Source organism: Canis lupus (assembly GCF_048164855.1).
Source record: "Canis lupus baileyi chromosome 27 unlocalized genomic scaffold, mCanLup2.hap1 SUPER_27_unloc_3, whole genome shotgun sequence".
NCBI lineage: Eukaryota > Metazoa > Chordata > Mammalia > Carnivora > Canidae > Canis > Canis lupus.
Window position 1 is genome coordinate 23,076 of NW_027326444.1, and position 22,009 is coordinate 45,084.

At 55.8% G+C, this 22,009-nt stretch overlaps 2 protein-coding genes across 5 annotated transcripts in view; both read right to left on the reverse strand.

Moving 5' to 3' along the window:
• The window catches only part of SMARCB1 (SWI/SNF related BAF chromatin remodeling complex subunit B1), a 32,009-nt gene extending 22,986 nt beyond the window's left edge, over positions 1 to 9,023 (reverse strand). Inside the window, exons 1-3 of one of the 2 annotated variants that reach the window (XM_072819144.1) lie at positions 8,754 to 9,009; positions 4,282 to 4,420; positions 2,545 to 2,674 (exon numbers count right to left, since the gene is read on the reverse strand). In XM_072819144.1, coding sequence (XP_072675245.1) covers positions 2,545 to 2,674; positions 4,282 to 4,420; positions 8,754 to 8,846 — 362 coding nt within the window. In that variant the 5' untranslated portion in view covers positions 8,847 to 9,009. Of the gene's footprint in view, positions 1 to 2,544; positions 2,675 to 4,281; positions 4,421 to 8,753 lie in introns of both variants that reach the window. The other variant, XM_072819143.1, reaches the window with a different exon arrangement.
• A 1,341-nt stretch (positions 9,024 to 10,364) lies between these two features.
• Positions 10,365 to 20,472, reverse strand: MMP11 (matrix metallopeptidase 11). Of its 3 annotated transcripts, none has more exons than XM_072819141.1 (8): positions 20,346 to 20,472; positions 15,100 to 15,329; positions 14,083 to 14,226; positions 13,870 to 14,003; positions 13,489 to 13,730; positions 13,186 to 13,402; positions 12,166 to 12,423; positions 10,365 to 11,212 (listed from the first exon to the last, which is right to left on the reverse strand). In XM_072819141.1, the coding sequence occupies exons 1-8, from the start codon at positions 20,454 to 20,456 to the stop codon at positions 11,079 to 11,081; spliced, it is 1,470 nt and encodes a 489-aa protein (XP_072675242.1). In that variant the 5' UTR covers positions 20,457 to 20,472; the 3' UTR covers positions 10,365 to 11,078. The 3 variants fall into 3 exon arrangements, with proteins under 3 accessions (XP_072675242.1, XP_072675241.1, XP_072675243.1); XM_072819140.1 differs by having other exon boundaries at positions 14,083 to 14,277; XM_072819142.1 differs by lacking the exon at positions 20,346 to 20,472 and adding an exon at positions 15,866 to 20,266 and having other exon boundaries at positions 14,083 to 14,277.
• Positions 20,473 to 22,009: the final 1,537 nt, after the last annotated feature.

The window sequence follows — 22,009 nt, forward strand, 5'->3', positions numbered from 1 at the left end:
CATCACCTCTTTCCTCCTTGAGCTGGCACTCTGGCTCTCCCTTGCCTGAAAAGTCCTTATCTCAGTTAGCAATCTCGTTCATTCCCAGGCCCGGGCTGCTCTGCCAAGCCCTTCCGTCAAGTAGCTATCTCCAGGAGCTCACAAGTGATGTCACAGACACAGCGAGTAAGCCATACACCGAGGCCGAGAAATCTGGGTCATGTAATTCAACCTTTCTTCTGCTACAAGTAGGTCTGCCCAAAAAGGGACATCCAGCCTCTGCCCAACCTCTCCAGCGATGAGGAGAAGTGCCAGGCCTCCCGTGGAGCTGACTGGGCAGTGGGAAGGCACTTCCTGAGCACAGCGCCCGATGAAGGCAGCTTCTCTCAAACCTCTACTCCCATCCCTCCCTGCAGTTGTTTTTTTTTTTTTTTTTTTTTTTTTTAATAGGCTACGCTCAGCTCCGTGGAGTTCAAGGTAGGGCTTGAACTCACGACCTGGAGATCAAGATCTGAGCTGAGATCAGGAGTCTGCTGCCTAAGCGACTGAGCCACCCAGACATCCCCCTTCCCAGCAGTTTTGACCTCTGGGCTATCTAGAGTCCTCTATTCCCTCAGCTGTTCCTCATATGACATGATCATCAAGAAGTGTTTACTGCCCCATAAGAGGCTCCTGGCTGACATGTGCTGACTTGAAAGCCCCAGCCATATGTACATAATTTCCTTCTGCCACTTCCCTAGGGAAGTCTAGCCATCCTTATGTTCTTACCACATCCCTCAGGGGAAAAGGAATCTGCAGAGCACACATCTGCAACACTGGCCAAGTGGGATGTGTGTCACCTTTAGGTGGGGGTGGGGGGAGGATTATAAAAATAACGCAATAGTAAAGTTGAAAGAAAATCTGGAAAGAAATGATTTTTCCATAACCACATCACTCAAAACAATAACCGCTCCTTCCCCCCTCCTCGGTGCTCCTGGGGGTTGTGTGCTTCTAAATGCATGTGTCCTTGAGGGTGGAGAGGCTAACATAGGTATCCTGCATGTGTCACTCATGGGAACCATGTTTCAGGTTGCCACAGAGTCTACTTAACTATGACCTAAACAGTTAACCTATATCCCAGTCTATCTGATTCTAGGGCATACACAGTCTGTCCTGACCCATATCCTAGTCTGTAATACCCTGGTCTACTCAGCTGGCTGCACATTCTCTCTCAGCCTCTCCCTAAGGCTGGATGCTCAAGTGGCTCCATATTGTCCGTTACTACAACGCTACCAGGTGCCTCTCGGTGCATATAATGGTTTCTGTTGGTGGTGCTGTTCTTTTAAATTATTTGTCTGGGACCCATTCCCAGGGATGAAATTAATGGGCCAGAGAACAAAAATGGGCCAGAGAATGAAAACAGGTTTGGTGTCGTCACCATGGCCTTAGACAAAGCCTCTACACGGTGCCTGAGTGTGCCAGCGCTATTGTACCTTCCTCGATTCTTTATGTTGCTAGTCATTTATTTATTTTACTTTGAATTCAAAACATTTACACAGGACAAACGTCATTTCCTCTATTTGTTTATTCCTTGTGCTTCCAGGGTGGCCCACTCTTTACCTATTTAGCTACTGGGGTATCCAGGTTTCTCTTATAAATCTGAATGAATAAAAACGAAATAAAACTACCTATGAAAATGAAAGATAAAAAAAAAAAACAGACAAAAAATTAAAAAATAAACATGAATGAACAGACTCTATTATGTAACCACCTTCCAACTACTTACCTAAGTAATACTGTAAATACTCTTTCAAAGATTCTAAGCTTATACGTTAAAACCTATTGTTCTATGGGCACCTGGGTGTTTTGAGCATCCAACTCTTGGTTTTGGCTTGGGTCAAGATCTCAGGGTCATGGGGTCAAGTCCTCACACTCCCTGCTTGAGATTCTCTCTCTTCCTCGCCCTCAACCCCTCTGCCTCTGCTTGCACACTCATGCACTCTGTCTCTCTAAAAAACAAAATAAATCTTAAAACCTACTACTCATTTCTTTTGCGAATTTATCCGGGCCACTCATTTTTCCAACAGATCAGTCCCACTTTCAAAGCATTCCTAATGACTTTCCAGAATCCAAGACTTGGCTTATGTTTCTTAGAAATGCCAAAGATACAAAAGATACTTGGAAACCTGGCTAAGACGATTTGTAAGCACAGTGGGTGAAGTGTTTAAAAGCATTTTGGTTCAGGAGTACTTGGGTGGTGCGGTCAGTTGAGCTTCTGACTCTTGGTTTCAGCTCAAGTCCTGACAGTCAGTTGTGAGATTGAACCCAGCATCGGCTCCACGCTCAGCAGGGAGTCTGCTTAAAAAAGACTCTCTCCTCTTTCCCTCTGCCCGCCTAAGCCATAGGTGTGTGTGTGTGCGCGCAGTCACATGCACATATGCACTTTCTCTCAAATAAATAAATCTTTAAAAGTACTTAAAAAAAAAAAAGTACTTCAGTTCAGTTTAACTGCAATCAGTTCTAGAATATGAGAAAAATATCTGTGGGTGTCATCCCGAGAGAATACCCTAGCCAGGGGTGCATCACCTGAGGTAGGTGGGGGGCTCTGTGCTGATGGACACCGCCTTGTACTTCTCGTCATTGCCGTCCAGAATCTCTTCCACCTCCGAAGCTTTTAACAGCGTCACGCTGGTGGCCAGGGTTGTGTATCCATGATCTGTAACCAGAGACCCCACTGCAGTCACCCTGCTGGCGGGGCAGCGAGGAGCAGCAGCCAGTAGATGCAGCACATTGAGGTCCTCACATGCACGAGGAGGGAAAAGCAGGTGTCAACCTTACTACTGCTAAATGCTGGCCTCTTCCAAAAGGGCAGTCTGGACTGAGTGCTTTAATGGTCCTACTGAGTAAATGCCCCCATAGGATTTACTCGCACTAATTTGTGCCACGGCACAGAGGAAGTACACAGGGCAGCAGCAGCTCCAGCGCAACACAGCCAATGGGTCCTCTTGGGGCGGGGGCGTGGGGGGGGGTGGAAGGGGGGAAGGGAAGCTCCAGATTATTATCACCAGTGGGAAGAGGTCTGACACCACTGCAATCCACGACACGAAGCAAAGTGGAGAGATGGAATGAGAGATGAAAGATACTTTTCTTTTAAAACAAGAGCCCAGAGAGTTAGAAAGAGCTGCTTCACACCAAACGTCAATTCCCGGCCCCGTGCCAGTCAACGCGTGCTGTCTGGGAGGCAGGACAGATTCTAGGCAACTCGACCCACAGCTCTTCTAGGGAACCTTGGTCAAGAGCTGCTACCTGTCTGCGCGTCCAGACTGGCTTCTCCTGGAGAAACAAATCAGTTATGGGGAGGGCGTCTCCAAAGCACAAGGCAGACGAGTCACTGAGACTTCGCTTGAGGCTTGCAGAGGTGAAAGCAAAGCTAGGAACTCACTGCGTTAGTGACTGGTGCGCCACTGGGGTGGGGGGGGGGGGCGGGGGGGGCAGAGGGAGGACAAAAAGGAGACTTTCTCAAGCGAGTGAGTGGCAATGTTATAGCAGCAGATAAAAAAAAAAAAGAAGCTCCGGCTCCTGCATTAAAAGAACCACTACTTTGCCCGCAGTGGACGAGACCACAGCAGTACCTACGGACACAGCCAAACAGGACAGACTGATGTGCGCGCACGGATGCACGCGCACTCACACGCACACGCACACACACAGCCTCAGGCAGGGTCTTCACTCAGGCCCGGGCAGTTCTCCAGGAAGGCGCCACCGCCACCTGCCAAACGTTGCGCTGCATCCCGACGGGGACGTGCAGCGAGGCGCTCCCGACGGAGCGCTCGGTGTCTGAAGGCCTCTCCCGGCCCCGCACGGAGCTGCCCCGGCCGGGCACACCCAGCTTTCGGCCAGGCGGCTCCCGCGGGCCCCAGGCGCACGGAGGCGCACCAAGCAGGCACATGCACAGGAGCACGAGCACGCCCACGCCGGCCGCCCGAATGAGGAGCTACGGATGGATGTGCTTGGGAAGCGAAGCGGTGAGAGCCCCAGAGGGGAGTGGGAGCTGGGGCCACCAGCCGCCACTCGGGCTGCATGGAGGGTGACTATGGCGACACGCCCACGGCAGATGGCACAGCATCACGGCATTCCTAAAACGTTTTGAGACCAGCATGTCTTCACAGCACCCGCTCCCGCCCCCGCCGCCCTCGCGCCCCCACCGGCCCTGCCCTCTGAGGCCGGGGCTGCGGTGAAGACGCTCTGGAGTGAAAACGTTTTATCTTCATGACAGAAGCGAGTGGTTTTGAAACAGGTTTACAAACCCTCGTGAAGACGCACCCTTAGTGTTAGGTTTTGTTTTTTTACCATGTGACGATGCAACTATTTTCTTCCTCTCTTCCACAGTGGCTAGTCGCCTCCAGAGCGAGGGGTATCTCTTGTACAGAGAACCTCGGAACATACGGAGGTAGTTTCCCACCTATGAGGTAAAGCGAGAAGGCTCATTATGAGGGTCGCGGCTGGACGCAGGCCGAGAGGGTCCTGGTGCGGGGCCCATCGAGTGACAGACCGAGGGCAAGCTGGCCTCCGGGCACCAGGCTTGCTGCAGCCACGAAAACACGTTCTGCTGACATGGAGGGTTCAGCAGCGGCGCACAGCTGGCCCCCATCCGGCCCCCATCCGCCCCTCCGGGCAGGGCCCGGCACAGCTGCACCCTGACACCAGGGCCGAGTTCCGAGAGGCCTGACCAGATGCTTCTGAGGCAGGCAGGCCCCCAGAGCTCACTGGAAAGCTCGCGCTGATTTTGATTTTAGACTAAGCATCCCGGGCACTTTGCAGAAATGTAAGGCCTCTTTGACTTTCTTTTATCTTAAGAACAAGACTTTGATATTTTTATGATGTAATAAACACCAAAAAGGTCTTTTTAATTTTAGTCAGATGCAGGATAATTTCCCCCATGGCCCCTGATGCTTTGTTTAGTAACAAAACTCAAACCAGGAACACCAAAGGAATTTTCCAAAGAGTTTAAAAAGCACTTACTGGCAATCACCAGATTGCTACATAAATCATGACCGCCCCAAACAACTGCTTCAGTTTGTCTGTACTGGATACTGGAAGTATGATTTCCTTCATGAAAAGACATCTAGTCTCCAAATTTTCATAAAGAAACTCGATTATTTCACCGACAGTGCAAAAATGACCAGATGAGGGGATCCCTGGGTGGCTCAGCGGTTTGGCGCCTGCCTTTGGCCCAGGGCGCAATCCTGGAGTCCCGGGATCGGGTCCCGCGTCCGGCTCCCTGCGTGGAGCCTGCTTCTCCCTCTGCCTGTGTCTCTGCCTCTCTCTCTATGTCTATCAAGAATAAATAAATAAAATCTTAAAAAAAAAAAAAAAAAAAAAGACCAGCTGAGTCCCATGGGAACTGCAGCCAAACGCCTGGCTCTACCTGTGGCCGAGATACAAGCATAGCCCTCTTCAGGGTCTCCTTACTCATCTGTCAAACGTGCAGCAACTCTGGACTCTGCCTCACGGAGGACCATTTCTATTATTTTTCCCGTTTACCTAGGCAGCAATGATGTATCTGTTAAACTAAAGTGTATTTCTCCCTTTTTCATGAGTCAAAGATTTTTATGATCGACAACCAGGGCTGCTGAACAGCCTGAGCAGCGAGTCATCAGGCTCCATACAGAAGGCACAGACTCCCCTCTGCATTATTTGGCTTGAGTATCATTACCATCCAAGGCCAAATGGATAGTTTCTACTAGGTTTTTGGAAAGAAATTGATAACAATACCCGCCACTATTACCTCGCAGGTCTTATAAAGCTCTGGGACACATTGATACTTCCCAAGACCCCTCTGGAACTTGGGAAAGCAAGACTTGTCTTCCTGGCTTTCTCATGAACCAGCCTTCACCCTCTCTGGACCCAAGTGTCCCAAATGTAAAATAAAGGTTGGGATGCCTGGGTGGCATCTGACTCCTGGTTTTGACTCAGTTCATCATCTCAGACTTGTGAGATTGAGCCCTGCATTGGGCTCCACGCTGAGCAGGAAGTCTGCTTGAAATTCTCTCTTCTTCTCCCTCTGCCCCTCCTGCTCCACTCGTGCTCTCTCTCTCCCACTAAAACAAATACATCGGGATTCCTGGGTGGCGCAGCGGTTTAGCGCCTGCCTTTGGCCCAGGGCGCGATCCTGGAGACCTGGGATCGAATCCCACGTCGGGCTCCCGGTGCATGGAGCCTGCGTCTCCCTCTGCCTGTGTCTCTGCCTCTCTGTGTGTGTGTGTGTGTGACTATCATAAATAAATAAAAATTAAAAAAAAACATTTAAAACAAATACATCTTTAAATAATAAAATAGATGTGAAGGTGTGAACCTGGGGATTTCTTAGGATCCTCTCAGCCCTGTGACTCTGGCTTGGTGAACACAACTGCCTGCAGATGGCACGAGAACAGTGACACACACACACTTGCTGCAACTGCAGATGCCCTTCCCAAAGCTGCTCCACAGATGTAGCATGGTGGCCCTGGGTGTGCTGCTATGGCCAACCCATCTCTCTGAACATGGTGTCTGTTTTCCCAAAGAAAGGGGCCTGGTGGCCATCCATCCAATGCTGTCACAGGAGCTACTGGTTATCAACAGTCAGCCTCCTGATCTTGAATCCTTCCCAGACCTCCAGATGTCTGACAGTTGTTCAGCCTGGCCCACGAGAGAAAATGTGTCTCTCCCCTCTCGGTCTCTACACACTGGGTCTCAGGACAATTCTCACTCAACAGGGCCGGAAGAGAAGACCACAATTACCCTTCTAGAACCTAAGATCTTAGAGATCATAGAGTCTAAGCATGTCTCACACACATGAGAAAAGTGACCTGGAGACAGAGCAGGGCTGGAACTGGGTCTCCTCCTTCTCATCTCTCCATATGCTCCCTCTCAATACTTTCCATCTAACAAACGGAAGCTTCCTTTTCAAAAGCAGCATCCACTCAGAGTCAAGGCCAAACATTGCTTTTCCAGGATTGCTTTTCCTGTCCATTAGATCAGGAAAAGGCTTCTTTAAACAATGTGCCCAGTATCATATGGAAACTCCTCAAATGCCCCATATCTTGCATTTAGGCTCTTTCTACTGGTCCGTGAGGACCATTCTGAGCTGTGGCACATGGAAAGGCAAGGACTCCGCTTCCCCAGTTACGTCGGAAGAGCAGCACTTATGTAATAGTATGAAAAATTAATTTATAAATCCTGCCCTTTTTGTTTTATGAAAGTTGATTTAAAAATGGACACTTAGGGATCCCTGGGTGGCGCAGCAGTTTGGCGCCTGTCTTTGGCCCAGGGCGCGATCCTGGAGACCCGGGATCGAATCCCACGTCGGGCTCCCGGTGCATGGAGCCTGCTTCTCCCTCTGCCTATGTCTCTGCCTGTCTCTCTCTCTCTCTCTCTCTCTCTGTGTGTGTGTGTGTGTGTGTGTGTGACTATCATAAATAAATAAAATTAAAAAAAAAAAAAAAAAATGGACACTTAAGTCCTGATGCGACTGGCAACACTGGTCTCCTAACTCCAGGAGTCACAGGGTGTCCTAAGAGCCTCAGCATGACCATCATGAGGCTTCATTCATTTATTCTATGTTTAATTGTGAAGGAAAAAAACCCCATATTTTAAAAACGGGAATGAGGGCAGCCCGGTGGCTCAGCGGTTTAGCACTGCCTTCTGCCCGGGGTGTGATCCTGGAGACCTGGGATCGAGCCCCACATCAGGCTCCCTGCATGGCGCCTGATTCTTCTCCCTCTGCCTGTGTCTCTGCCTCTCTTTCTCGGTCTCTCATGAATGAATAAAATCTTTAAAAAGAAAAATAAAAACCGGAATGAAATGCTGGCATGTGATAATGAACGCTGCTACAGGGAAAAACAACCCTGGGCGTCTTGTAGCTCTCCAGGATTGGCACTTCTCTCATTACACAGGAAAGACTCTACCGCCAGGTATCTGCACATCTGAACCGCATGTCCTCGACTAGAAAAGAAAAAAAAAAAAGGAACACACACTAGCTGGGGGATTACTCTTGACTCAAAGAGGGCTAGTTTGAGGCAATCTGGAAGAAAGCTTAGTTTTCAGTACAAACTCCCACGGAAGGAACAATTGCAGCGTTTTCCCAAAGTCAGCTGTCCAGCTGGTTCAACAAAATGCTGTCACTTCTGGTTCAGAATGGGAGATATTTACAATCTCTCCCTCAAAATTCGGCGTAACTTCAAGATAGTCAAAGTCGACTGCTTCTTGACCTGCTGATCTCTCTAGCTCAGGGACTGCAGCTTTATCCACGCAAAAGCAAGCATCCTCCTCCCTATTCCCTCACCGGTAAATAAAAGCAACCAACACAACGAGGGATGAGACATCAGTAAGCCCCGTTTCCGGCCTGCGACTTCAGGACCCCCGATGGACCAGTGGAGGAGGGATGCGTGAGAAGCTCCCGACATCTCTCCCCCGGAGCCCCAGGGGCTAACCGAAACACCCAGTTCCTCGGCGGCGGGCTGGGGTCTTCCCAACTCAGGGCGGACCCGGGGGCTCCTCCCGGGGCCCTACGGCCAGGCAGCAGCGAGCGCCCCCCACCACCCAGAAGAGGAGTAAGTAAACTCCACCCGCCGCGGGGCACGGGGCGGGGCCAAACAGACCACGCCCCGCCCCGCCCTCCCGGCCCCGCCCCCGGGCAGCTCCGTGCGCGCGCGCGCGCCCGCCGCGATGAATGGAGACGCGCGTTCCCGGCGCGCAGACCCGCCCCAAGGCTCCCGCCGGGCCGGAGCCGGAGGGCGAGGACGCGCCGCGGGTACCTCAGAGCCGATCATGTAGAACTCGCCGTCGTCCTCCAGCTGGAATTTGACGGGCTTCTGCCCGAAGGTCTTGCTCAACGCCATCATCATCATTGCGGCGGCGGGGGCGGGCGGCCGGGGCCGGGCTGCGAGGGTCGGGGGCACGGAGGAGGAGCCGGGGCGCGCCGAGCCGAGGAGAGCCGAGGCCGGGAGGCGACGGGCGGGCCGACCTGGTGCTCGTGCCACCGCCGGGCTCCTCAGCCGCCGCCGCCAACGACAACCAGGCCGCCTTCAGTGCGCAGGCGCGGAGCGTTGACGCTGACGCGCGCGCCGCCGCCGCCCAAACAAAAGGCCGGGGCGCGCCCCGTCGGGCCCCTTAAAGGAGCCGCGGACCCGTTTCTCTTCCAGGCTGCTCCCCTGGGGGAGGCACTGGCCAGAGCTGCTCACCGACAGAGATAGCACTCGGGGCGCCCTGACTCCGGCGGTGTTCTTCCCCAGCCTCACAACTAGGTAGAACTCAGCCCAGTGGAGGAGTGAAATGAGGCCTGAGGCCAGTAGGAGGCCAGAGCAGTTCGTGCCTCAGTTTCCCCACCCGGAAAACGCAGTGTAGTTGAGTAGGTAAGAGGGATCCTGGGAGCAGATACCCCATTTCCGGGCGCACAGCTGTTCCTGCGGTGGAGATGGGCACAATGACCACACTGGGTGGGGGAGTGGCCTTGGCCAAGGTTCCCCAGGCTTGGCAGGATCCCAAGGCCCCGGGTGGTATTTGGTTTGAGGCATCAGTGAGCTGGAAGGGAGGCCGGCCGCTCCGTTCCTTCCCTAACTCTGCACCTCGAGCCCTCAACAGGCGCAGCCGTGGGGGAGAAGGGGGCACGAACCTAGCCGGCCCTGCCCCGCGGAGCTCGCAGCTGGGAGCCGAGCATCAAAGCATCCGTGTGTCCGGCTGCACAATACAGCAGATCGAAGATGGTCCCCTGCTATCAATCTCACACGGTTCAGTCTAAGATGGTAGCTGTGATAGGTGCTACCATGAAGAAGATCCGCGGGGACTGGGCGGCAGGGCGAGGTGACAGGTGGGGTCGGCCGTGGTAACCATCTGTGTCCTGACAGCAGTGAGAAATAAAGTATTCCGATCAGGGGCTGGGGTGTGGCATGATCTGATAAAGTGACCACCACTTGGTGGAGGATCCCCTGAGGGGCCCGCAGGGAAGCCTTGGAATCAATCACAAAGCCCTCCAGGTGTCGGGCTGGCTGGACAGGATGGAGGCCTGGAGCCAGAGGAGTCCTAGGCATTGCGTCCAGCCCCAACCCGCAGAAGTGTGGATGGGTGGGTGGAGTAGGCTATGACCCTGGCTCCCAGGATGGAGCAGGTCCTGAGCCAGTTCCTACGTCTGTCCCCGTCCCCCTCCTCACCCCATAGTTTCAGAAAGAACCAGGCAGGGCGCCCTGGTGGCTCCGTGGTTGAGCATCTGCCTTCCAGGTCGTGATCCTGGAGACCCGGGTCGAGTCCCACATCGGGCTCCCTGCAGGAAGCCTGCTTCTCCCTCTGACTCTCTCTCTGTGCATCTCTCATGAATAAATAAAATCTTTTAAAAAAATAAAAAAAAAAGAACCAGGCAGAGGAAAGACAAGTAGAAAATAACCATATTTAATGATAGTACTCAGTAGAAAAAAAAGGCTTTGTACACACTGTATACACATTTACAGGACTTTGGAGGGTCCCAGTGCTGGGATGAGGGCTGGGAAGGATCTAGCCCAAGTCAGGATTGAGGTATGTTGGGGCTTCCAGGGCCCGGGGTCTCCAGCAGGAAACACTCCCCTCCCCAGCTGAATCTGGACCCTTTGGCCTGGATCCTGGGGAATACATCTCTAGGATCAGCCAGTTCCAAGCACCTACCCGGAGCTGACCTCTCAGGAAAAGGTAGAAGGCCACGGGGCCCCTGGCCCCCCGTGCCAGCACCCTGTAGGAACCTCACAGCAGGGATCGAATGAGGGCTTCAGCTCCCCCAGCCCTGCTGAGGGGCCAACCTGAGGGACAGGGCTGGAGACAGGGCAGCAGGGTTTGCCTGTGACCTGCACAGGTTGGGTGAGGCTGGCCTGAGACCGCCTCACCCTCAAGTAACACCAGAGTCTCCTAGCCCAGTTTGAGACCATTGCTGGCAGGTGACCACGACCTGCATGGCCCTCCCTGCAGTTGTCAAGGGGACAGCACCCCCTCCCCAACCCCCTGAGGAAACACAGGCTCTATCCTGTGCCTAGTACCCATAGCCACACAGATGCCCACTGGTCTCTATCCAGTGAGTGGTCTGGCAGGGGTCAGGTGCCCTGAGGGCATCGACATTGTGGTTAGCGGAAAGTGTTGGCAGGCTCGGTACAGCCGAAGAAGTCAGGGCCCACGAGGCGGGGGAAGCCCTCCAAGGCCTTCACCTTCACGGGGTCGAACTTCCAATAGAGGCGACCTCGCAGAAAGTAGGCATAGCCTGAGGAGAGAGGAAGGTCAAGCTGGGGTGAGTAGACAATGGGCCCTGCACCTGCCAGTCAGGCTGTGCCCAGGGACAAGCACAGGGGGAGGTCAGATTGCTAGGGCTTGACTACTGTTGTACTCGAAACTTGTAGGCCCCGGCGTGGCCATTGACTTTCCATCCTTCTGAATCCTACCTGTGCACTGTGGTCTGATCTGGGCTATTATCCAGCTTAACAGATGCCTGGAGTCTCAGAAACTCAATCCCCACCCCCCAGGAAAGCAAGTAGTCTTCCCCTTCCCCCATCAGTCTACTGCTGTACCTGCCAGCCAGACTACAGACAGACATCCCAAGGCAAGGTGGACGCACAGGTGACCAAGAGCCCCAGAGCCACCACAGCATTGCTCTGCTAGCAGGTCCCAATGTGGGAGAGCCCAGAAGCAAGGTTGAGGGTACAGGGGAGAAAGTACGGGACTGTAAATCAATCCCACTCTACTCCTTTGAGATTGTGGGAGGCCAGCCAGGTGGTTCGGTGGGGAGGAGCAGGGACTGCCTGGGTGGGAGGCCTGGCTCCCCACTGTGCACCTGATTGGCCCAGTTAGGGACTTCATCACCTGAACTGCTGTTAGCCCCTCTGGAAACTGGCTTCATGGCACGGGTGATGTCAAAGGGCTGTTCTGAGAACTGCATGAGACACTTAAGGAGCTTAGCGCTGTGCCTAGAACATCATCGGTCCTCGGTGTGTGGCAGTTACTATTTTACCAGCGATGATGGAGGGACCTGGGCAGGTCTCTGGCCCTCAGTCTTCCCATCTGTAGCACGGGGGCATAGCACTGCCCCGGCACAAGGGGGAGGGTGGATGGGGAAAGCACTGGACAGAGGACCTGCGACGAGGAGCTAATGCCCAACCACCACCAAATGAGAGATGTGGTTCTTGTACTGCTGGTACCAGCCACTCCACCCCGACGCACCATCAGCATCCCGGAAGGCGGCATCAATCTCAGAGGGCACCCCTCGCCAGTCAGTGGCCCGGCGGGGCACGGGGCTGTCTACACGGCGGGTGCTAAGGTGGAAGCGCCAGTAGTCTCTGCCTCCGAAGAAGTAGATCTTGTTCTTCTCGGGGCCCCAGGCCAAGGCGGCCTGGATGGGGGACCCTAGCAGGCCCAGCTCAGAGAGAGGTGCAGGGCCCAGGACTGGCTTCTCTCCATTGTACACCCAATACTGAGCACCTGCAGGAGAGGGGAGGCTGCAACGGGTGTGCCCAACTGTGGCACCCGGCCACCACCACAGACTTCTCAGCCTCAGTTTCCTTGTCCGTAAAACACTCGGGCCAGTAATCCTGCTCGGCACCCTTATCCCCAGAGGGAAGTTTTAGACCAGTGGGGATAAGCTGCAGAGACGCATGCTCTGGGAGGTACCATACGAGAGGTTTTTCTAAACAGGAAGGAGGCCTCCTGACCTCCCATTCCTTCCCCAGCACTTAGCTACCTGTGACAAGTGCTTCTGATCAGTCCCTGGGCCGCACCCAAGCTTGGGCCTCTGTTGATGAGGTCCCTGCCACCTAGAATGTTCCAGGCTCTTGTCTCTCCTAGTTGAAAGTTATAGCACAGGCTCTGGGGTTGCCAGAACTGGACCAAATTCCTGCTCTGCCTTTTCTAAACCCTCAGGCGAGTCACTTCACCACATCTTTAGAGACCTCCTCTCTAAAGCAGGCATACTGATCCCAAGTACACCCCCTAGGATGGCTTCGAGGGTTGAATGCACCGATGCATGGCCCACTGTGTAACACCCTCAATGCTATTCCCATCTTGAGAGCCACCTCCTCTGGGAGCCTCCCAGGTGCACCCAGAGAAGTAAGCCACACTCCCTTGGCCCTCCAGCTTCAGGGCACCCTCCCACTGCCCATTAGGTCTGTCTGACTGTCCCTATCCTTGGCCATGATGTTCCTGGCTCCTGGACGTCTCCTGAGCATGAAACCCAGTACCCCTCACCCTGAAAGAACCAGATGTGGCCCTGGGCATCTTCGAAGGCTGCATCCACGGGGCTGGGCAGTCCCTGCCAGTGACGAGAAGCTAGTGCAGGATAGCCAGGCTGCAGCCGGCCCCCACGCAGCCGCCACACGAAGCCCGCCTTGAAGAAGAAGAGCTCGCCACGGATGGTGGAGACTGCATCAAAGGTGATCTCACAGGCATCTGGTGGGGCTTCCGGCTGGCGTAGGAGAGAAGGGCTGAGAAAGAGCCCACATTGGAGCCACAGAAACCAGAGGGTGAAGGGAGCTGGGAGCAGGGTCTCACCTCCAGTGGGGCAATCTCGTTAGTGTCCACACCTGCCTGGGGGCCCACGGCTGGGGGCCTGGAGGTAGGGGCTGTCCGGGGTTGGCCATAGAGGTGCTGGATGCCTCTGCGGTCATCTGGGCTGAGGCTCAGTGGGTAGCGGAAGGTGTAGAAAGGGGACATGAGTGCCTTAGCAGCTGTCGTGTGCTGCAGCCCCAGCGTATGGCCAAACTCGTGGGCGGCCACCTGCAGGAGGTCTGTACCTGAAAAAGGGAGATAGCCCGGAAATTCCCAAGCTTCCTGCCGCAAGACACCCAAGCTCCAGAGCCCAGCTCAAGGACCTGTCCCCATTCGCTGTGATCTTCAGTGGTCCCATCTGGAAAATGGGTCCCCTGCCCATACCCTGGTTGTTCCCGATTGTCCAAGTCTCGTCATAGTCGAAGTGGACATCTCCTTCTCGATGGGTCTTGGGGAAAAAGGCATGAGCCAGGATGCCCCCAGGCCCGTCGAATGGCAGGTTGTCCCCATGCCAGTACCTGTGGGTAGGTGGGGCAGAGTCAGTGGCCACTGACAGGTGGGGCTAGTTCCTGGTGGGGTCTTAGGCCACTGGTTCACCTGGTGAAGTCGATCATGATGTCAGCACGACCCTCATGCACCTCGGTGAAGGTGAGTGGTGTCACCTCGCTCCACACCTGTAGGGCCTCTGCCACCGTCTGCCGCACCTGCTCCCGTACCAGCTGCCATGGGAACCGGAGGATCCTGGGGGGAGGAGGAGGGGCCTGGGCCTTGCTTGGGACAGCCCTCTGATGACTGTTGGGCCAGGAAATGCCCCTCAGTGTTCAGAGGGGATGCATGAATGTGGGACACAAGCCCGGTGTGCTCTGGGCTTCAGCTTCCACATGGGAACATCTTTGTGTGGGTTTGTATGTCCTTTGGTACCCACAGGTGTCTGCATTTGGTGGAAAGAATGCAGAATCAGGGGCCCCAAGACCCACCTTCTAGACCTGATTGTGCTACTTACTGTGGGGAGACCCTGGTCCCTTGACCCCATCTCGGTTTCGATTCCCCACCCAGGGCATTTCTGAGGTCCGATCTGTGTGACACATCATCCTTCACATGCCTTCTGTCCCGGGGCCAACTTCCCACCCGCAGGACAAGCCTCAGCTTCTGCATCACTCCCAATGTTACCTGTCCTGCTCGCTCACCACTGTTCCCACCCACGCGGATCCTGAGCTCTGGTGGTAGGTCTGAACAATGATCCTTCATTTACCAGAGTCCCAGGGCCCGGCACTTATTAGGTCCCCAATAGAGGTTGCCTGGGCAACCAAAGGCCATGCCCTATATGTCAATGGAGCCACCCAGTGTGTGCTGAGATTTTTCACATGTTAACAGAGCTACTGCCCCTCTGCTGTGGGCAGGCATAGCTGTGAGAGGGTGTTGTCTGTGTGTGCATCTAAGTTGGGGTTTAGGGAGTTGGTCCACAGATGGTTCGGGGGTCAGCGGACACACAAGTCTGTTAACCACAAAGATCTAGCTCCAAGACATGTCTCAAGAAGCAGAAGAGGGTGGCAGTTCACACACAAACACACAGGTAGAGGTCTAGAGCCTGCTCCCACAGCCGCTGGCCCCTACCTGTAGGTGAGGTCCGTTTTATCCCAGCGCCCGCCTGACAGCACGAAGCGCTTTTGTCGGTTGCGGGCACTCAGCCCATCAGGCGGGTCAGGCACACCGCAGCGGGGAGGCCTGGGGCTGCTGGCAGGCTGGGGAGTGTCCTGGGCAGTAGGGGCAGGTACCAGGCTGCTGGGACCAGCTTCATGCCAAGGCTGTGGCCCCCTCCTCACAGGGTGGCGGCGGTGTGCATCCTGGGCAGGAGAAAGGATCCAAAGGCTTCATCAGGCCCTGGGTCCTCATGGCCCATCAGCATATCCATGCTCAACCCCAGCCTACCTTGTGGATGGTCAGACTGAGGGTGAGGTGTGCAAGCCATCACACGGCAGGGCCCTTTGGCACGGACTGGCTCAGATTTCCTGAGGCCTTGTTCTGAGGCATCCTGCTGCCTTCCTGCCCCCTCCTGGAGTGTTTGGGCTGCCTATGCAGCCACTTGGGTCAGAAAGGTCTGGGTCAGGGGTGTAGCGTCTGACTACTCTCCGCACGCACCCAGGAATAGATCCTACAAAGCTTTCTAGGAAAGTTCAGGCAAGGTCCTGCTGCTCCCCTACTGGCCCTGAGCCCAGCCAACACCTTTTCTGCTTTCTTTCTTCCTGTCCCCCCTCCACCCATCCCCACCAACTCTGCCCTCTCCAATTAACCTCAGTGGGCTCTTACCCAGGATACCCACCACCACCGCTCCCCAGTGTAGAAGAGCTGTAGCCCCGCAGTGTAGCCTTGATTTGCTTACCTGACAAATGGGGATAATACCTCCCCAGTGTTGATCCATGCTTGGGCAGGGGGGAACAATTACCAGGTGCCCAGCCCCCACCTAGCCCTGCCCTGCTGGAACCCCAGCACTACAGATGGAGATCCTGACCTGGAGTCTCCACCCACTGCACAATCCAGGGCCGAGGTCGCAGTTCTCAAGCCTGAAACAAGCAGAAGCTTGGAGAGGTTGGGAAACCCTTTGAGGTCACTCAGCAAGGGCATGGCAGGGCCAGATGAGGACTCTGGTGTCCCAGGCAGGAGGCGAAGGCTAGGCTTGGGATACTAAGCAAAGCTGGAAAGGCACGGAGCCATGCCGTCTGTTAGAGACTAAGCACCCATCTGGTCTGGGACTGACTGGTTTGGGCGGCTGGGGCCTCCCCACAGCCATATTTGGGGTGGGAGCCAGGCCACCCAGGCTCCACCCTCACCCTTAGCCTCTGGCAGCTCTCCCAGGCCCTAGGCATCCCAGGGCTCTGATCGTCGTGCTAGCAGCCCCAGTCTCCCAATTCTGGAGCTACCAATTACTCAACCTCTCAGAGACACCCAGACTCAACCCCAAGGACACCCCACTTGGGGTCTTCTGAACATGTAGGGGCACAGCTACCTGGGGTACGAGAAAAAGCCTGGACCAACCTTTTACTTTCAGAGCTTGTTTACTGAATGGTTAGTTTGTTACTTGGCAAAGCCCAGCCTCCCTGCGTCGTAGGTTCCGGTGGATACTGGACTTACAGCCAGTTAAGTCCTTACCACTTGCCGTTCACCTGTATCTAGACTAGGGCCCCACCAACAGCTCCACAGACATGCTCTTAGCTTCTGATGGGATCTCTCTCTAACTCCACTCTCATCATCCCCCACTTCTCAGATGAGAAGACAGAGCCTAGAGAAGTTAAGCAACTTGCCCAGGTAACAGCTGGCAGGTGGTAGGCTTTCTGTGCTCACAACCCACTCCCTACCTGCTACCTCTGTTGTGCTCTTCAGGCTGGAGCCACCCTTCCCCTGACAGCTCTCACCAAGAGAAGGAACGGGAAATGATTACTTCCCAGGCACTCTCTCAGCTCATTGAACACCCACTCTCCCACACACTCCCCCAGTAAAGTGGGGGGTGATACATATGCGAGGTCTCACATTGAGGATGTGAACCCCAGGTCTGTGTGCCTAGCCATGAGAGCCTGCCTCTCTCCTCCCCACACTGCCCCTTTGACTTCCTGGATACACATTCCATCCCTCAGCCTTGGAAAGGGCAGGACAGGGTTGTCCCCGTGAGCCCCCAACAGCTCTATTCACACCTCTGGACAGAATTCTCTCATCTCCTCTGCCCTCCAGTGAGGCCTGGAGCAGCGGCCAACGATGGAGGGAGGGTACTGGACACACATTCCTTCCTCTCCTGCCCTCGCCAGAACTAGGTCCATGCCCAGAACCCTGGATCATGGCACTCTCAGCCCAACAGAAAGAGCCACAGTCTGAGATTCGGAGACTCAGCCCAGTCCTATGCCATGGTCACCTGGATGGAGTGACTCTGGGCAAGTCCCCTCCCTCTTTTAGCTTTGACTTCTCTGTCCAGTGGGGATGGCACCACAGCAGAGGGCTTTAAATAACCTCCTTCTCTAATGCCCACTGCGGCGTCTGCCCTGGCCCCGCTTCTTGCCCCCGTGGGCCCTCCCCTCCCACACCTAGAAACCTGCTCTTGCCACATGTGCTACAGCTCCCACCACCCATCTGGGCTCCAGCTCCCCCAGAGTTCCCGGACTAAATCCGAAACAGGAATTACAGCTAGCAGAAGGGAGCTTGCAGGCCCAGAGAAGAGTGACTGAGACAGAGTCTTCCCCACAGCCAGAGGCTCATGCTCATTGTCCATGTCACATTCACTGGTCTTGCAGTGGGTAAGTGGAAGGCACTAGAATCAAGGTCTCCTGTCAGATATTTGTATTTTGGAACCAATCACTTAATGGCTTTTAGCCTCAGTCTTCCCATTACTGGGATGGGACACATGCCCCCTGCCCTTGAGACCTCCCACACTTAACCTCTTTGAGTCTTTTCTGGCCTGAGGTCAGGAACCCTAAGTGCAAGGCCTGGCACAGAGCCCCTTGCAGATTCCTAAGATGGGTGTGCTTCGTCTTCCCAAGGCTGCTGGGATTCAGTGAGGTGAGATGGTGAGCATAGGCCATACCTGGCCTCATCCACAGCCCTGGGAGGGTTGGGAAGCAGGCATCACCACATTTCTCAGAGAAAGAAACAGAGCCCAGAGAGGTCGAGGACTTTGCCCAGGGTCACACAGCAAGTCAAAGAAGAGCTGGGCCTAGACCTGGGGCTCGTGCCTCCCCCACCTCTTCAATTCTTGGCCTGTCTCCAAAACCCACATTCCTGAGAAGTGTTTCTTTTTCCGATGACTTCCCTCCTCCTCCTCCTCAGTCAGGAGCCTCCCTAGGTCTGCCCTGTGGTGGGCACTGAGCTCACTTACCCCTCCTTCCTCTTGGGGGCACCAAACCACAGCCCCAAACATACTTGAGGAACTTCTCAGCTGACTCCATCTCGAGCTAGAGGCTTGGGGTCAGCACTTGGGTCAATTTCCAATCTAGAAAATGGGAGGCACCCTGTAGAGGGGGTATAAAGGACCCCAAACCAGAAAACTGCTGGGTAACTCCAGGCGAGTTTCACCCCTCTCTGAGCCTCAGTTTGCTATAGGTCCAACGGGGATAATTAATAACAGCTCTGCCTTCCACAGTCAGCTGGAGGTGATCCTGTTAGGAGGGTCCTTTGTTAGGCTGTGAGCAAGAATGAGGAGCATCACATCATTCTCGGTAGCAGCACGCCACTCTGAGGCTCCGAGAGGCCAAGCAACCTGCCTATTATGCACCAGGCAACAGGCAGGTCCATCTACTGCCCCGCACTGCCCCCAATCTTCTTGGGGGGGCCCCTCTTCCCCTGCCGGCTCCAGGAGGGAATGCAGCATCCGTCGCACCACTGGGCTGCAGGGTTTTTTCATCAACCCTGAAAGCTGTGAACTGGGGTGGATAAATATTTACAGAGCTTTCCTGGCCCTGCTGATGGCAGCCTGGGGACAAACACGGGGAAGGCGACCCCAAATGCTCCCTGCATATCTACAGAGTGACAGCCAACAGCCCAGCTCAGACCCGGCCCCAAGTGACCCTGCACGAGCATCAAAGTGGCAGCCACAGGTGACAGTGTGTGTCCAGCGTGACTGCCTGTGCCCTCTCCTCCCATTACCTCACTTAATCCTCAGTGCCCAGCAGTGGGCACCGTTATCTCCTACCCACTGAGACAGAGGGGGTGACCCAGAAGGACTCACCTAGGGCACATGGTTCAAACCCACATCTCTCCAATTCCTGAACCCGGAGGTCAACTGGCTACCCAGGGTGATTCTGGACTCTGCCCCAAGTTCAAGGCACTGGGAGGAGTTGGTAAGAGGCAGAGCCTCCAGACTGAGATGCCCCCTTCCCTAACCCACCCATGCGATCTTCTTCTGCTCCCATAACCAGGATGAGGCAAGGCTGGGCAGGGCAGAGCCGGTGGGACTGGGCAAAGGGGGCCCAGCTGGTCAGCCCTTCCTCCCTCGTCTCCTGCCTGTCACACATCCTAATGCTCCCATCCCTGCCTGAGCTGTCTGGATGCCGCAGCTGGGGTCCGAGGGGCCTGTGGGCTCCGCGTGGCCACCCTTGTGAGGGGCCCCTTGAGGCCCCCGGTGGGCACACACAGGCGGTCACACAACACCCGGTGACTGCCCTTCCGCTAGTCACTCTGCTGCCCTCTCGCAGACTGCCTTCTCTCCTGATCACACATTCTTCTCTCTTCCCTTTCCCTCCCCACCCCCTTCCTTTCTGAGGGTCTCAGCTGGCCACTCCGGGCTCTTCTTACTTTCTCTGTCTCACACACACACACACACACACACACACACACACACAGCTCTCTCACTCATGCTGTCCTGGCTTCACACCTCCCAAACTTGCCACTTGGAGGTGCCCAGGTGGTGCCACCTCTTCCGGCTTGCACCCCATTTGCCCCAGAGCAGTGCTGCCCTCCAGCTCTTCCTTAATCCTCCAGCCACGGGCACCCTGGAGGTGTGCTCACCGAGGCCACACACCTGGAGGCTGACACCAGCCCGCGGCTTTGTCTCCGCGATGAATAGGAGGCCCTGTAACCACTCCCTCTGCTACCTGGCCCAGCATCTGCGGAGCAGGTCCCCACGCTGGGAGGGGGCGTGCGTCTAGCGCCGAGTCCCGCCTCACCAGCCTGAGCGATCCCCGCGCAGGCTCCACTTGCACACCTCCAGGGACGGGAAGCTCACTATCTTTCACGTCCACAGGGACTCAGAAAGCGTTTCGGGTAACGGGCCACTGCGGGCCACCCCGGGCGCCCCCGTGGGTCCAGCCTGGCCACCGGGCCCAGCCCGCGTGCCCGGCACCCCCTCGGCGAGGAGCGGCTGGCCGGCGGCGGGCACTCACCGGGGGCCGCGGGGCCCAGGCCAGCAGCGGCGGTGGCGGGAGCAGCAGCAGCAGCAGCGGGAGGAGGAGGGCGCGCAGGGCCGCGCCGCGGAGCCGGGGGGCCCGAGCCATCCGCCCCGGGGCTGCTGGGCCTGCTGGGCCGCGCCGGGCCGCCGCCCCTTATAGCCTCCGCCCCGCCCCCGGCCCGCCCCGGCCCCGCCCCTCTCGCCTTTTGTTCTAAACTCTCCCCGCGGCTGCCGCGGCCTGGGTGGGGGAGGTGGACGGGGAGGGGCTGGCCCGGCTGGGGCAGGGGGCCGAGACCCAGTCCTTCCCAGGGTCAGGCCTAGCCTGAGATCTCAGAGGCGACCCAGTCCAGCTGGTGCTACTCCGGGCCTCAGTTTCCCCGCTGTGCTGTGGGCTTCACTCTTCCTGGGCCCTATCCCCACCTAGACTCCCCGGTGGCCTGACCTTTGACCTACTGCTAGCCTTTGACAGGTGGTTGTTCCCCCAGGCAAGTTCTCCCACCATTTAGAGCCTTAGCTGATCCACCTGGAAGATGGCACAATAGCCCTTGTGAGACCAGGGATGTGTGCCAGGGGAAACTGAGGCAGAAGGAGGCGGCTGGCCAGCCCCCCAGCTTAGAACAGAACTCTAGACAATTTATAAACCGAAAAACTGAGGGCCCAAGAGGAAAGGACCAGGTCAGGCTTTCCCATCCCAGCAGGCAAGTGGGGGGGTTGGGAGGGAGGGTGCTATTAGTAGGTTGAGGCAGGTGGGGGGCCAGTGTCTGAGTGGCACTCTGGAGGCCCAACACACTAACATGCTCCATGGCCCTAGGGGCCAGCCTCCTGAGACTTGACAGAGAGGAGGTGAAAGTCAAAGGAGATGGTGGTGTCCTATTCTGTAAGGGATCCTCCACTTTCATGACCTGGGGCCCCACTTCTTCACTAAGGCAATCTGCTCCATCGTGGGCAACTCTGCAGAGCCCAACCTGGGACAGTGGCTCCCATCCTGGCAGGCAGAGTCCTGAGAGGCTGCAAGGTGAGGCTGTGGGTACCCAGCCTGGGCCTAAGAAGGGAAGGAGGTGAAGAGGACAATCAGGCCCACTCATCCCCTCCCTCCAGGTTCCAGCCCAGGGAGGCCTCATAGCCTCTCCAAGGAAGGTCCACAGAGACTCCTAGAGGCTCAGAAGAGGAGAGACAAGACAGCAGCGATCTTTATTACCTAAAGTGTTAGCAATCTGTTCCTTTAAAGTTACTCACTTTTGCTTGGGGTGATTTCCTCCTGCCTACGATCCCGATCCCGGTGCCACCAGGCCTCCTATGGGCACATGGGACAGTGATAGGGGAGGGTAAAGAAATCAGAGCTCCTCCTTAGGCAATAATATGATCACTCAAAAAAAATAATAAATAAACTTCAAGTTCCTGAAGGGCTGGGAAGCGTCCTAAATCCGCGCCTCCGCCCTTCCCTTGGCCTGGAACCAAGGTGGTAAAATCGCGAGGCCACAGATTCAAACCCGCACAAACGCCTCCGGGCGCCCGGATCAGAGCCTTTGGGATGGGCATTTTTTGCCCTCGATGTCCGCCGCTGCGTCCGTGCTGCAAAGCAGGGTGTCAGGCGGGGCGCGGGGCCGCATGGGGGGCTCCATCCCACCGCAGGAGGGTGATGCGCGAGACTGCCCAGGG